We start from the raw sequence: 14,399 nt of genomic DNA, 5'->3' as shown, positions 1-14,399 counted from the left end.
GAGTGGACAAGCTGACTCTGGGGGCGGGGCCCGTTGTAAGATTGGCAGGGAAGGATGGGCTCAAAAATACGTGATAGAGTGGAGCTAAGGTCCGGGGGCGGAGCCTGACCGGAACCTGGCCAATTCCAGGCCTGGGGGCCGGGTCTGGTTCTAGTTATGGGGCGTTAACTAGAACTGGAAAGGGGGCTGTGCCTGGCCTGAGGACCTGACCAATCGCAGGCCTGGGGGCGGAGTCTGACTCGGAGCGCGGCTCCCGGACTCGCGGGGACGGAGCCGCGTTCTGGGGGCGGGGCTTGCCCTAGGGATGGGGCGGGGCCGGTGGTGGGGCGGAGCCTAAGAGGCCCGCGGCCTCAGCTCTCTCTGCCTCCCCAGGATGCGGGCTCCGGGTGCGGGCACTGCCTCGGTGGTCTCGCTGGCGCTCTTGTGGCTGCTGGGCTTGCCGTGGACCTGGAGCGCGGCAGCGGCGCTCGGCGTGTACGTGGGCAGCGGCGGCTGGCGCTTCCTGCGCATCGTCTGCAAGACGGCTAGGCGAGACCTCTTGTGAGTGTTGAGGGTATCCGGCCAGGGCCAGGGCCGGGGGCGGCGCTGAGGGCTCTAGGGCGCACGGTGAGGGGGCTGGATTGCAGGGATAGCTTGGAGGGTCCGGAGAGTGGGGGGTGCTTTGTAGTTTGGGGGCGGGGCGGGGACGGGGCCTGAGAGAGTGACCAGTTGGGGGGCCCTGAGCGGACTGCAGGGGACACTTAAGGGTTTCTCGGGGGAGACGAGTAGCCTCCAGGGTCTTGGGGTGTTGCAGGCTACTTAGGAGATCTGAGGTATTTGGGGGCAACTTGGGGGTCTTTGGGCAGCTGGTGGAAGTTCCAGGGAGCTGGGGCTGATTGGAAAGCTGTGGCGGTGTGGGGGTCTCTTTGGAGGCTTGATGACTGTGAGAGACTTCTGGGGGCTCTCCAGTGGGTCACCGGGGCTCACAGGGATGACCCAATAGATAGTCACTGGGGACTGCCAAGACATTTTGGGTCGGTCTAGGGCTTTCTCTGAGGGATGAGCGAGCTGTTTAGGAAATCCCTAAAGGACTTGCAGGGTCTCTAAAGGTGTGTCGTTCCTCGGGACCGTTTACAGCTGGGGCACTGTTTGAGAGTTTCGAGTGTGTGTGGGACTTTGGGTTTGGGAGTTGTTCGGAGTCTGTGGGGAGGCTGCTGTGTATTCCAGGACTTGATTGGAGGTCTCTTCTGGAGACTGGGACACTGGGTTCAGGCTAGGGGGGCAGCTTCTGGTGTCCTGGGCAAGTATGCTTGGAGGGTTTCTGCAGTGTCTCTGAGCGGCTCAATCAAATGAGCCGCTGGGGGTCCTTCTGGGATGAAGCAGGCATTGCTGGAGGTTCCTATCAGAGCAGATCTCAGGAACAGCCCCACATGGGAGCAGGTGAGCACCGCTGAGTGGGGGCAGGGTTCAGCGCTGTCCTAGTTCCTTGTAAGATGGACTGCAAGAGGGACAGAACCCATCGTAAGGGGGCGCAGAGGGTGTGGAGATAGGAAGGGTCCCACTGTAAGTTGACTGGTTCTGAACTTTCCTTTTTTTTGAGATGGAATCTTGCTCTTTTGCCAGGTTGGAGTGCAGTGGCACAATCTCAGCTCTCTGCAGCCTCTGCCTCCTGGGTTCAAACGATTCTCCTGCCTCAGCCTCCCGAGTAGCTGGGACTGCAGGTGTGCACCACCACGCCTAGCTAATTTTTATGTTTTTAGTAGAGACGAGTTTCACCATGTTGGCCAGGCTGCTCTTGATCTCTTGACCTCGTGATCCATCCGCTTTGGCCTCCCAAAGCGCTGACATTACAGGCCTGAGCCACTGCGCCCAGCCAGTTCTGAACTTTCTAAAACTCACCCCTTCTTCTCTACACCATGGCCCCAGCCCTCGGTTGTTCTGATGTGCAAATCTGCCTGTGCCCTCTGCTCTCACATTTTCCAGTGGCCAGCCCATCCTCTGCGGAAGGAAGACTCAGCCCCTAGCTAGGCGCTGAAGGTCCTACTGTCTGTTCCCGACGCGTTCACCACTCCCCGCTCCATATGTTCACCCAGAAGGACTTGCTACAGTGTCAAGCTGAAGCTGCCCAGAACATACTGGGCCCCTTTTAGCTGGGTCAGCCTCCCCCTCTGGGAACCTTTGCTGAATTTTCTCGCTCAGCACCCTCTCATAGCTCCTTGCTGCCCTCAGAATTGAGGTCCTTGACGATGTCTCAGCCTCCGCCTGCTTCCTTCTAGTCACCCTTCCAGCTGCACTTGTCTCTTGGCTACTCCCTGTTTGTTTGTTTGTTTGAGACAGAGACTCACTCTGTGGCCCGGGCTGGAGTGCAGTGCCACAATCTTGGCTCACTGCAACCTCCACCTCCTGGCTTCAGTGATTCTCCTGCCTCAGCCTCCCAAGTAGCTGGAACTACAGGCACATGCCACCATGCCTGGCTAATTTTTGTGTTTTTAAGAGAGATGGGGTTTCACTATGTTGATCAAGCTGGTTTCAAACTCCTGACCTCAGGTGATCCACCCACCTTGGCCTCCCAAAGTGCTGGGATTACAGGCGTGAGCCACTGTGCCTGGCCCCTTTTTTTTCTTTGAAGCAGGGTCTCCCCTCTGTTGCCCAAGCTGGACCAGCCTCCATCTCCCAGGCTTAAGCAATCCTCTCACCTCGGCCTCCTAACTAGCCGGGACTACAAGCACCTGCCACCGCTCCTGGACAGTTACAAGATTGTTTTCTTTAGAGATGGGGTCTTGGTATGTTACCCAGTCTGGTCTGGAACTCCTGGCGTTAAGCAGCCCTCCTACCCCAGCCTCCCGAGTAGCTGGGGCGACAGGTGCACACCACCGCACCGGGCAGATTTATATTTTTTGCAGCGTTGTGGTTTTCTCATGTTGCCCAGGCTAGTGTCGAACTTCTGGCCTCAGCAATCCTCCCGCTTCAGCCTCTTAAAGTGCTGGGATTACTGCACCCAGCCTGAGCTGCTTTCATCCATGTTGTCTACTTGAGGACTTTCAGGCACCCAGATGGGGTGGTTGGAGTTGCCAACTCATGTGAGGTTATGAGTCACCACAGAGATTTCACCCCTTCCTCCTAACAGCAAAGGCTCTGAGATACCAACCTTCCTTTCAGTTCCTGGGGTGTGTATGTTAAGGAAAGATCTTGGCTGGGAACAGTGGCTCATGCCTGTAATTCCAGCACTTTGGGAGGCCAAGGCAGGCAGATCACGAGGTCAGGAGTTCGAGACCAGTTTGGCCAACACGGTGAAACCCCGTCTCTACTAAAACTTCAAAAATTAGCCAGACATAGTGGTGGGTGCCTGTAATCCCAGCTACTCGGGAGGCTGAGGCAGAAGAATTGCTTGAACCTGGGAGGCAGAGGTTGCGGTGAGCTGAGATTGCGCCATTGCACTTTATCTAGCCTGGGCGACGGAGTGAGACTCTGTCTTGGAGGGAAAAAAAGAAAAAAAAGGAAGATCTTATTTTGATTTTCAGTTCACCTTTATGTTGAATGGGCATCATTTGAGTTTTTATCAGATTCAAACCTGCCTCGTCTGACACCTAAGCTGTCCCCATCCTGGGACCACAATGACATTTTGGCCTCTGACTGGTCCTTATTTTCTGATCATTTTGTTTCTACTTTAATGAAGATTTGACTTGTCGAGGCCCGGTGGCTCACACGTGTAATCCCAGTACTTTGGGAAGCCGAGGTGGGCCGATCACCTGAGGTCAGGGGTTTGAGACCATCCTGGCCAACATGGCGAAACCTCATCTCTATTAAAAATACAAAAATTAGCTGGGTGTAGGGGCACATGCCTGTAACCCTAGCTACTTGGGAGGCTGAGGCAAGAGAATCTCTGGGACCCGGGAGGCGGAGATTGCAGTGAGCCAAGATTGGGCCACTACACTCCAGCCTGGGCAACAAGATCAAAACCCTGTTTCAAAAAAACAAAACAACAAGAAAAAAATAGTTAACTCATTTTAACCCTGAATTTTTAGTGTTGTTTTATTCTTTTCTTTCCTTGCTTTGGGATTAGAAGTTTCTTGTGTTTTTGATAAGGTCTCACTCTGTCACCCAGGCTGGAGTGCAGTGGTATGATCATAGCTCACTGCAGCCTCAACTTCCCAGGCTCCAGTGATCCTCCATCAGCCTCCCAAGTAGCTGGGACTGCAGGTGCGCGCCACCATACCAGGCAGATTTTATTTATTTTTTGTAGAGGAGAGGTCTTGCTATGTTGCCCAGGCTGGTCTTGAACCCCTCAGTTCAAGGAATCCTCCTGCCTCAGCCTCCCAAAGTGCTAGGATGACAGGTGTGAACTACCACATCTGGGCTGTTTTCTTGCCTTTTAGTCTTAGGCTTATTTCTAGGTGGTGGGCGCTGTAGGGGCACAGAAGGAGACTGTGTAGGTCTTGGCACTGTGGCCCTGTGCCCCTCAGGACTGGCACATAGCAGTAGCGCAGGACATGTTTGTTAGGCGAAAGGCTGTCCCTGCCTTCTTGGGTTCACCCGGGCCCATCCCTCCCTCTTCAGCTCTGCTCCCAGGAGCCCCTGGGGTGTCCATGCCTGGTTCTGTCTCCCCTGGGGACAGGGCAGGAGATGGGTCCACTCCAAGTCCCTGACATGGCCGGACATACTTGCCTGTGGGAGGCAGCCTTGCAGATGGCCCCAGGGACCCCTGTCTCCTGCTCTTCCTGCTCTTGCATGGTCCCCTTCCTTTGAGTGTGGGCTGGACCTAGTGGCTCTTTTTTTTTTTTTTTTTTTTTTTTTTTTTTTTTTGAGAAAGAGTTTCTCTCTGTTGCCCAGGCTGGCGTGCAGTGGTGTAATCTAGGCTGACTGTAACCTCCGCCTCCCAGGATCAAGCGATTCTCCTGCCTCAGCCTCCCAGGTAGCTGGGATTACAGGCGTGCACCACCATGCCTGGCTAATTTTTGTATTTTTAGTAGAGACAGTGGTTTCACCACGTTGGTCAAGCTGATCTTGAACTCCAGATCTTGTGTTTCGTCCGCCTTGGCCTCTCAAAGTGCTGGGATTACAGGCATGAGTCACCGCACCTGACTTTTTTTTTTTTTTTTTTTTTGAAATGGAGTCTCTCTTTGCCACCCAGACTGGAGTGCAGTGGCACAATCTTGGCTCACTGCAAAATCCACTTTCCGGGTTCAAGCAATTCTCCTGCCTCTGCCTCCCAAGTAGTTGGGATTACAGGTGCCTGCCACCATGCCTAGCTAATTTTTTTGTATTTTTAGTAGAGCCAAGTTTTTGCCATGTTGGCCAATCTGGTCTTGAACCCCTGACCTCAGGTGATCCGCCAGCCTTGGCCTCCCAAAGTACTGGGATTACAGGCTGAACCACCATGCCCTAGTGACTCCCTTCTATTGAATAGAATACATCAGAAGTGATGGAGGCTGGGTGTGGAGGCTCATGTATGTAATTCCAGCACTTTGGGAGCCCAAGGTGGGAGGAATTCCTGAGGCCAGGAGTTCAAGACCAGTGTGGGCACCATGGTGAGACTCCATCTCTACACACAAAAAATTAGCTGGAGGAGTGGTCTCCTGAAGTCCCAGCTACTCAGGAGGCTGAGGTGGGAGGATTGCTTGAGTCCAGGAGGTCAAGGCTTCAGTGAGCTATGATTGCCCCGTGTACTCCAGCCTGAGCGAGGGAGCAACACTCTGTCTCAAGAAATGAAGGGATATTGTCGGGTGCGGTGGCTCAAGCCTGTAATCCCAGCACTTTGGGAGGCCGAGACGGGTGGATCACGAGGTCAAGAGATCAAGACCATCCTGGTCAACATGGTGAAACCCCATCTCTACTAAAAATACAAAAAATCAGCTGGGCATGGTGGCGCGTGCCTGTAATCCCAGCTACTCAGGAGGCTGAGGCAGGAGAATTGCCTGAACCCAAGAGGCGGAGGTTGCGGTGAGCTGAGATCGCGCCATTGCACTCCAGCCTGGGTAACGAGAGCGAAACTCCGTCTCAAAAAAAAAAAAAAAAAAAAGAAATGAAGGGATGTTGACAAATCCAATTTTACATATGAGAGAACCCAGGCACAGAGAAGGGAGGTCATTTGCCCAGGAACACACAGCAGGGGAAGGATAGGCCTCCAGAGTGTGTGCTCTTAGCCACTGTGCCACACTGGTGTGGTGGGGGTGCTAAATTTAGACCCTGGCTTCAGAAAATATTTCAGCACCCTGCCCTGGCTCTCCTAACGTGCCCTGTACTTCCTGCATGAAATCTGATCGTATTCATCCTTGTTGATTTCTTCCGCCCCCGGAGTCCTGGGCCCAGAGCCGGACAGTGGGCTCATTGTCCCTGGGGTGGGGGTGGCTTGAGCAGCCACCAGGCAGGGCTGCCCAGGCATGTGGCTGGAACCAAGCACCGGAATCCACTGCCTGCCCGTGTGGGCGTCCTTGAGAGAGAACGAGTGAGACCAAGAGAGCGGGAGGCTGGGGACGAATCCTCGTGTTCCTGCATCTAGCCCTGGTGTTTGCCCGAGAGTGACCAGCTGTGGCCTCAGTTCCTGTTTCTTGTTCTATTGCCTCTGGACGGGGAGCCTGCTGCCTGGGGCTGCTTCCTGTGGTTACTCCCCCAATAACGGCCCTCCTCCCAGGGCTGGAACATTTGTACCCCATCATGGGGTTCTCAGGATGCTCTGTCAAGTTCACTCACAGGAAGCCCTCAGAGCGGAACTGGGTGTATAACAGGTGCTCCGGGCTGGGCACGGTGGCTCACGCCTGTGATTCCAGCAATTTGGGAGGCTGAGGCGGGTGGATCATCTGAGGTCAGGAGTTCGAGACCAGCCTGGCCAACATGGTAAAACCCCCATGTCTACTAAAAATACAAAAAAAAAAAAATTAGGTGGCTGTGGTGGCGGGCACCTGTAATTCCAGCTACTTGGAGGCTAAGGCAGGAGAAATGGCCTGAACCTGGGAGGAGGAGGTCGCAGTGAGCTGAGGTCATGCCACTGCACTCCAGGCTGAGTGACAGAATGAGGCCCTGTCTCTAAAAAGCAAAATATAAAAAGATTCTCAGGTGGGCACAGTGACTCACACCTGTAATCCCAGCACTTTGGGAGGCCGAGGCAGGTGGATCACCTGAGGCTAGAAGTTCAAGACCAGCCTGGCCAACAACATGCGATCTTCTCTACAAAAACAAAATAAAACAAAACAAATCCCTTTACTGGCAGTTTTGGAGACCCAGGGAGGCACAAAGGCCAGTCAGTGTCTTTGTACTGGATTTGCTGTCTTTGCCATGAAATCACTGAATTTTCCCACATGCTTTGAGCCCTGCTAGTCATCAGCCTGCGGTGGGGGGCCCGATTCTCGCGCGGGCTGCCCAGTCTTCTGTGGCAAAATCCAGCCATTGTGTATAGGTCATCCCTTCCCTGCTGTAGGGCGGTTGGTGTTTTTCTGATCTGCACTTTGGAAGCTACGGTGAATAGTACTGTTATTTCCCACATGTGACTTTCATATGCTGGCCTTTTTATTTTTAAAATTTTTGAGACATATTTCATATTGTTTCTTTCTTTCTTTCTTTCTTTTTTTTTTTTTTTTTTTTGAGACGGAGTTTCGCTCTTGTTACCCAGGCTGGAGTGCAATGGCGCGATCTCGGCTCACCGCAACCTCCGCCTCCTGGGCTCAGGCAATTCTCCTGCCTCAGCCTCCTGAGTAGCTGGGATTACAGGCTCGTGCCACCATGCCCAGCTAATTTTTTGTATCTTTAGTAGAGACGGGGTTTCACCACGTTGACCAGGATGGTCTCGATCTCTCGACCTCGTGATCCACCCGCCTCAGCCTCCCAAAGTGCTGGGATTACAGGCTTGAGCCACCGCACCCGGCTTCTTTCTTTCTTTTTTAAAACGGAGTCTTGTGAGACTTAGCAATTCTCCAAAAAAAAAAAAAAAAAAAAAAGGAGTCTTGCTCTGTGGCTCAGCTGGAGTGCAGTGGCACAGCCTTGGCTCACTGTAACCTCTGCCTCAGATTCTCAGATTCAAGCGATTCTTGTGCCTCACCCTTCTGAATAGCTGGGATTACAGGCACCCACCCATGCACAGCTAATTTTTGTATTTTTGGTAGAGACAGGGTTTTGCCATGTTGGCCAGGCTGGTCTTGATCTCCCGTCTTCAAATGATCCGCCTACCTTGGCCTCCAAAAGTGCTGGGATTATAGGGATAAGCCTCCGTGCCTGGCCTGATCTGCTCTTGGGGAGCTACAATGAACAGCACCCCACGTGACTTTAAGATGCCAAATTAAAAAAAATTTTTTTTTGAGAGAGAGTCTCACTCTGTTGCCCAGGCTGGAGTGCAGTTGGCACGATCTCGTCTCACTGCAGCCTCCACTTCCCAGACTCCAGTGATTCTCCTACCTCAGCCTCCCAAGTAGCCGGGCTTACAGGCACACACCACCACGTCTGGTTAATTATCACATGTTTAGTAGAGATAGGGTTTCACCACGTTGGCCAGGCTGGTCTCTAACTCCTGACCTCAGGTGATCCGCCCACCTCTGACTTCCAAAGTGCTCAGATTACAGATATGAGCCTGGCCTATTTTTAAAAAAATTTTTGAGACATATATTTCTATTGTCATTTTTTTCTTGAAGTTTTACTCTGTCACTGAGGCTCAATTGCAGGGACGCTACCATGGCTAATGGCAACCTCCATTGCCCGGGCCCAAGCAATCCTCCTGCCTCAGCCTCCCGAGTAGCTGGGACTACACATGCCGCCATGCCATGGCCAGCTAATTTTTTGTTTTGTTTTTGCAGATATAGGGTCTCAGTTTGTTGCCCAGGCTGGTCTCGAACTCCTGAGCTCAAGGGATCCTCCCACCTTGACCTCTCAAAGTCCTGGGATTACAGGTGTGGGCCACTGTCCACTCAATTTTGTAAAAATTTTAATTTTAGGCTCCAGGGTGCATGTGCTGGTTTGTTGCGTGGGTATATTGCATGATGCTGAGGTTTGCGCTTGGAATCATCGTATCATCCAGGTCGTTTACAGAACATCCAATAGGTCGTTTTCAGCTGCCCCTTATGGAGGGTCCCAGTGTCTGTTCTCATCTTTGTGTCCGTGTGTTCTGTGTTTAGGTCCCAGTTATAATTGAAAATGTGGTATTTGGATTTCTGTTCCTGCCTTAATTGGCTTCGGCTCATGGCCTCCAGCTGCATCCATGTTGCTCTGAAGCACAGGATTTAGTTTTGGTTGGTTGGTTGGTTTGAGACAATCTCGCTCTGTCACCCAGGCTGGAGTACAGTGGCGCAATCTCAGCTCACTGCAACCTCTGCCTCCCGAGTTCAAGGGGTTCTTCTGCCCCAGCCTCCCGAGTAGCTGGGATTACAGGCACCCGCCACCATGCCTGGCCTCCATTTACATTTTTAAAAATGATTTAAACAAATTTTTGAGACAGGGTCTCACTCCCGTAATCTAGGTTGGAGTGCAGTGACACCATCTCGGGTCACTGCAGCCTTGACTTCCTGGGCTCAAGCGATCCTCCTGTTCAGCCTCCCGAGTAGTTGGGACTACAGGCACACGCCGCTACGCTGGCTAGTTATGGTATTTCTAGTAGAGACAGGGTTTCACCACGTTGCCCAGGCTGGTCTCGAGATGCTGGGCTCAAGCAATCCTCCCACCTTGGCCTCCCAAAGTGCTGGGATTACAGGCGTGAGCCAGCATATCTATCTGGCTGATTGACTCTTTAATTTTTTTTTGAGACAGAGTCTCCCTTTGTCACCATGCTAGAGTGCAGTGGTGAGATCTTGGCTCACTGCAACCTCCACCTCCTGGGTTCAAGTGATTCTAATGCCTCCGCCTTCCCAGTAGCTGTGACTACAGACAGGCGCCGCCACGCCTGGTTAACTTTTGTATTTTAGTAGAGATGGGGTTTCACCATATTGGCCAGGCTGGTCTCGATCTCTTGACCTCATGATCCACCTGCCTCGGCCTCCCAAAGTGCTGGGATTACAGGTGTGAGCCACCACGCCCAGTCGGTTTGACATGTTTTGAAGGTCTCCTTTTCAGCAGAGAACTCTCCAATTGGAAATGTTAATTCATCAGCAGCCTGTGAGCCACCCAGAGAGCAGCAGGGCAGGTCCCCACAGGGAGACCTGGTGGGCCAGAACCTGCCCAGGCTTCTGAGATGGGGCAGGGGCCGTGGTGGCTGCTGTCTCCTAGGTCCGCAGGATTTGAGCCTGATCTGAGAGCCCCAGACACCTCTCTTCCCTAGAGATTATTTGTAGCAAGCTCTCCGTGCTCCGGGAGGGCAGGGTCTTGGGCTGTCTCCTCCTCTGCTGTCTCTCTGGGGCTAGAATGTAGCAGATGCAAGCCCTTGTCTGCCCAGAGCAGGGAGAGACAGGTCAAGGACAAGGTGGTAAATGAGGACATTGAACACGGCATTTGAAGACTAGAGGTGCCGTGGAGAAAACAATCTAACAGGGACAAGCAAAGGGAATGTAGGTAGTGGATCAGTAACAGATGGGGGTCCAAGAATGGCCACTGAGGCCCGGCACAGTGCCTCACACCTGTAACCCCAGCACTTTGGGAGGCCGAGGTGGGTGGATCACCTGAGGTCAAGAGTTCGAGTCCAGCCTGGCTAACAGGACAAAACTCTGTCTCTACTAAAATTACAAAAATTAGCCGGACATGGTGGCGCATGCTTGTAATCCCAGCTACTTGGGAGGCTGAGGCAGGAGAATCACTCGAACCTGGGAGGTGGAGGCTGCAGTGAGCCATGATCATGCCACTGCACTCCAGCCTGGGCAACAGGGCGAGGCTCCATCTCAAAAACAGAAAGAACAGCCACATGGGAAGCTGACACTTGAGCCAGCCCCTAGGGGAGGAGTCATGCGGATGTTGGGGAAGAGTGTTCCCGGCCGAGTGCACAGACTGTGCAAAGGCCCCGAGGCAGGAGCAGAACATGCCGGGTGTGTTCAAGGAACAGCGAAACGTTGGATGTGGCTGGAGCGAGCCAGGGAGAGGGAGATGGAGAGAGGGGAGGATGGAGAGGAAGATGAAGCTGGAGGAAAAGGAAGATGGAGCGGAGATGGGGGGAGATGAAGAGGGGAGAGATGGCTGGGCGTGGTGGCTCATTCCTGTAGTCCCAGCACGTTAGGAAGATGAGGCAGGTGGATCACCTGAGCTCGGGAGTTTGACACTAGCCTGGGCAACATAATGAGACCTCATTTCTACTAAAAATACAAAAATTAGCCAGATGTGGCGGCATACACCTGGAGTCTCAGGTACTTGGGAGGCTGAGGCAGGAGAATCACTCGTGTTTGGGAAGCGGAGGTTGCAGTGAGATGACATCGCGCCACTGTACTCCAACCTGGGCGACGGAGCAAGACTCTGTCTCAAAAAAAAAAAAAAAGTGGGGGAGAGAATGGAGTGGGAGGAGGGTCTGTCTCTGTCACCACAGGGTCTCAGCTGGTGTGGGCCTGGCTCTCAGTAGGTGCTCACCATTTCAGGAATCGGAGTTCATATATCTGCAGCTGGCTGGGTGCTGGACTCAGGCACATGAAATGAACATTGGTCCAGCCTCTGTTGACTGAGCACATGTTCCAGCAGGTGCACAGATGCTAGAGACACACAGATGCATAGATCTCCTGGGTGCCATTGAATGATGGAGGGAATGAATGAATGAGTGAATAAGTGAGTGATGGAGGGAATGAATGAATGAGGGAATGAGTGAAGGAGGGAATGAATGAGTGAGGGAATGAATGAGTGAAGTGAGTGAATGAATGAGGGGGAAATAGACCCATGATCTGGGGGCTCTGTGCAAGGCTTTGAGGGGAAGAGTGAAGGGGGACAGGGAGGGCTCCCAGGATGGACAAGAGAACTCCCTGAGACCAGCGTGCCCCACTGACCATGCCTGGCCCCATTTAGGGAGAGCTGGGATGGGGGAACAGTAAGCATGCATGGGCCATGTGGTGCCTGGAAGGCTTCCTGAGGGAGGCGATGAGGATGCTGGGGGTGCTCAGTGAGGGGGTGGGTGTGGGGGGGCTTTGCTCAGCTCAGTTAGCTCGTGGCCACTGGGGGTAGGGAGGCATTGTCACTAGGAGCTCAGCAGCCTGATCATATCCCCAAAGCATCTAGAGGTGCCTTCTAGGAGCTTCCAGGATAAATGGTTTGACCCATGCAGGACGTTTCATGAAAACCCTGGCCCTCTCCCCCAGATGCTCTCCCCCAGCAGACCCCACCACCCTCACATCTCCACAGTTTTCATTGTGAACCCCTCCTGGGGCCTGTGAGCCCACCTCAGACCTCATCCCCCTTTCATCTCGCCTTCCCCATTCCCCCAGCACTGACCTCCACTCTGGTCCCATTCCCAAGCCTGTTCCCACCCCAGGGCCTTTGCACTGGCCGCCTTCTGGAGGTACCCACAGCTGCTCCCTTTTGCCTCACCAGGCCCTGCTCAGATACCACCTGCCTCTCTCAAGGGCCTCCCCTGCCTCTGCCCTTGGTCCACGTGACTGACCACATCACCCCTTGCAGTCTTGTCACTATCCAGCACTGTCTGGTATTCAGTCATGTACACATAAGGGGTCTCTCTCCCCAGAGGACTGTGAACCCCAGAGGGTGGGGCCTGGTGGTCTGAGTGTCTGTCCCCAGAGCCAGAAACAGTGCCTAAAACACAACAGGCACTGGTATGCACCGGCTGCCTGAATGAATGAAGGAGGGAATCAATGAATGAAAGAGGGAGTAACTGATAAATGGAGGGAAAGAAAAAAGGAGGGAGTGAATGATAGAGGGAATAAATGTATGCGGAAGGGAATAAATGAACAAAGGAGGGAATGAATGAGTGAAGGAGACAATGAATAAGGATGGAATGAGGCCGGACGTGGTGGCTCATGCCTGTAATCCCGGCACTTTGAGGCCAAGGCGGGAGGACGACCTGAGCCCGGGAGATCGAGACTAGCTTGGCCAACATGGTGAAACCCCATCTCTACAAAAAATACAGAAATGTTGCTGGGTGTGCGGTGTACTCCTGTAGTCTCAGTGACTAGGGAGGCTGAGGTGAGAGGATCCCTTGAGCCTGGGAGGTCTGCAGTGAGCCACGATCATGTACCCCAGTCTGGGTGACAGAGTGAGATCGTGTCTCAAAAAAACAGAAACTGAATGAGTGAAGGAGGGAAGGAATGAATGAGGGAGGGAAAGAGTGAGTGAAGTAGGGAATGAGTGAGTGAAGATGGAATGAATTATGGATTGAATGAAGGAGGGAATGAATGAAGGAGAGAAAGAATGAGGGAGGGAATGAAAGAGGGAAAGAATGAAGGAGCGGATGAATGAACGACAGAGAGGATGAGTGAACGCTGGTGCTGAGGTCCACTGTGAACATGTTTAGGGGTGTGAGGAACCATTGCAGGGATTTGGGGAGCCTTGGGAGAGGCAGGGGAGATCCGAAGGATGGATTCGATGATGATAGTTTTGATGTGGAAGCTCGAGGGAGGTGGTGACTGGGCCAGGCTGAATCAGGGGCAGGTGGGGTCGAGCCCCTGCCCTGTGCTGGTCAGGGCTGGGCAGGGGCGGGTACTGTAACAAACACACCACACATGCCAGTGGCTTAGCCCAACACAAGGTAACTGGTTCCCAGAGCTGGGGTGCAGGGCGGAGGCAGTGAGCCAGGAAGGGGTGAGGACCACTTATTTTCCCAACTTCTAAATAAATAAATTCTGAATTTCCAGATTCTGTGATCTGAAGCAGTTTTTTCCTTTTTTCTTTTTTTTTTTTTGAGACGGAGTCTTGCTCTTTTGCCCAGACTGGAGTGAAGTGGCAGGATCTTGACTCACTGCAGCCTCCGCCTCCTAGGTTTAAGCAATTCTCCTGCCTCAGCCTCCAAAGTAGCTGGAATTATAGGCACCCACCACGACGCCTGACTACTTTTTGTATTTTTAGTAGAGACGAGGGTTCGCCATGTTGGCCAGGCTGGTCTCAAACTCCTGACTCAGGTGATTCACCAGCCTGGCCTCCCAAAGTGCTAGGATTACAGGTGTGAGCCACCGCGCCTGGCCTAAAGCATTTCTTGTTTGTTTGTTTGCTTTTAAAGTTCATTCTCGGCTGGACGTCATGGCTCGTGCCTGTAATCCCAGCACTTTGGGAAGTGGGGACTGGTGGATCACCTGAGGGTGGGAGTTCGAGACCAGCCTGACCAATATGATGAAACCCCATCTCTACCAAAAATACAAAAATTACCCGGGCACGGTGGCATGCATCTGTAGTTCCAGCTACTTGGAAGATGAGACAAGAGAATTGCTTGAACCTAGAAGATGGAGGTTGCAATGAGCTGAGATCAGGCCACTGCACGGCTGCCTGGGCCACAGAGTGAGACTCCCTCTCAAAAAAAAAAAAAAAAAAAAAAAAAAAAGTTTTATTATCATTCATCTAATAGCCAAGTGGTGCCGGCTCACCTCCATATA

At 52.9% G+C, this 14,399-nt stretch overlaps 1 protein-coding gene across 3 annotated transcripts in view; it reads left to right on the top strand.

Moving 5' to 3' along the window:
- SLC27A1 (solute carrier family 27 member 1) overlaps positions 1-14,399 on the top strand; it is a 28,017-nt gene that overhangs the window by 1,769 nt on the left and 11,849 nt on the right. For all 3 annotated transcript variants that reach the window (XM_074384420.1, XM_010330136.3, XM_074384419.1), the window contains exon 2: positions 373-540. In XM_074384420.1, coding sequence (XP_074240521.1) covers positions 374-540 — 167 coding nt within the window. In that variant the 5' untranslated portion in view covers position 373. The remainder of the gene's footprint in view (positions 1-372; positions 541-14,399) is intronic.

The sequence above is a fragment of the Saimiri boliviensis genome, chromosome 14, assembly GCF_048565385.1.
Source record: "Saimiri boliviensis isolate mSaiBol1 chromosome 14, mSaiBol1.pri, whole genome shotgun sequence".
Taxonomy (NCBI): domain Eukaryota; kingdom Metazoa; phylum Chordata; class Mammalia; order Primates; family Cebidae; genus Saimiri; species Saimiri boliviensis.
Note: the sequence above shows the minus strand (reverse complement) of the source record. Positions and strands in the feature narration are given on the sequence as shown.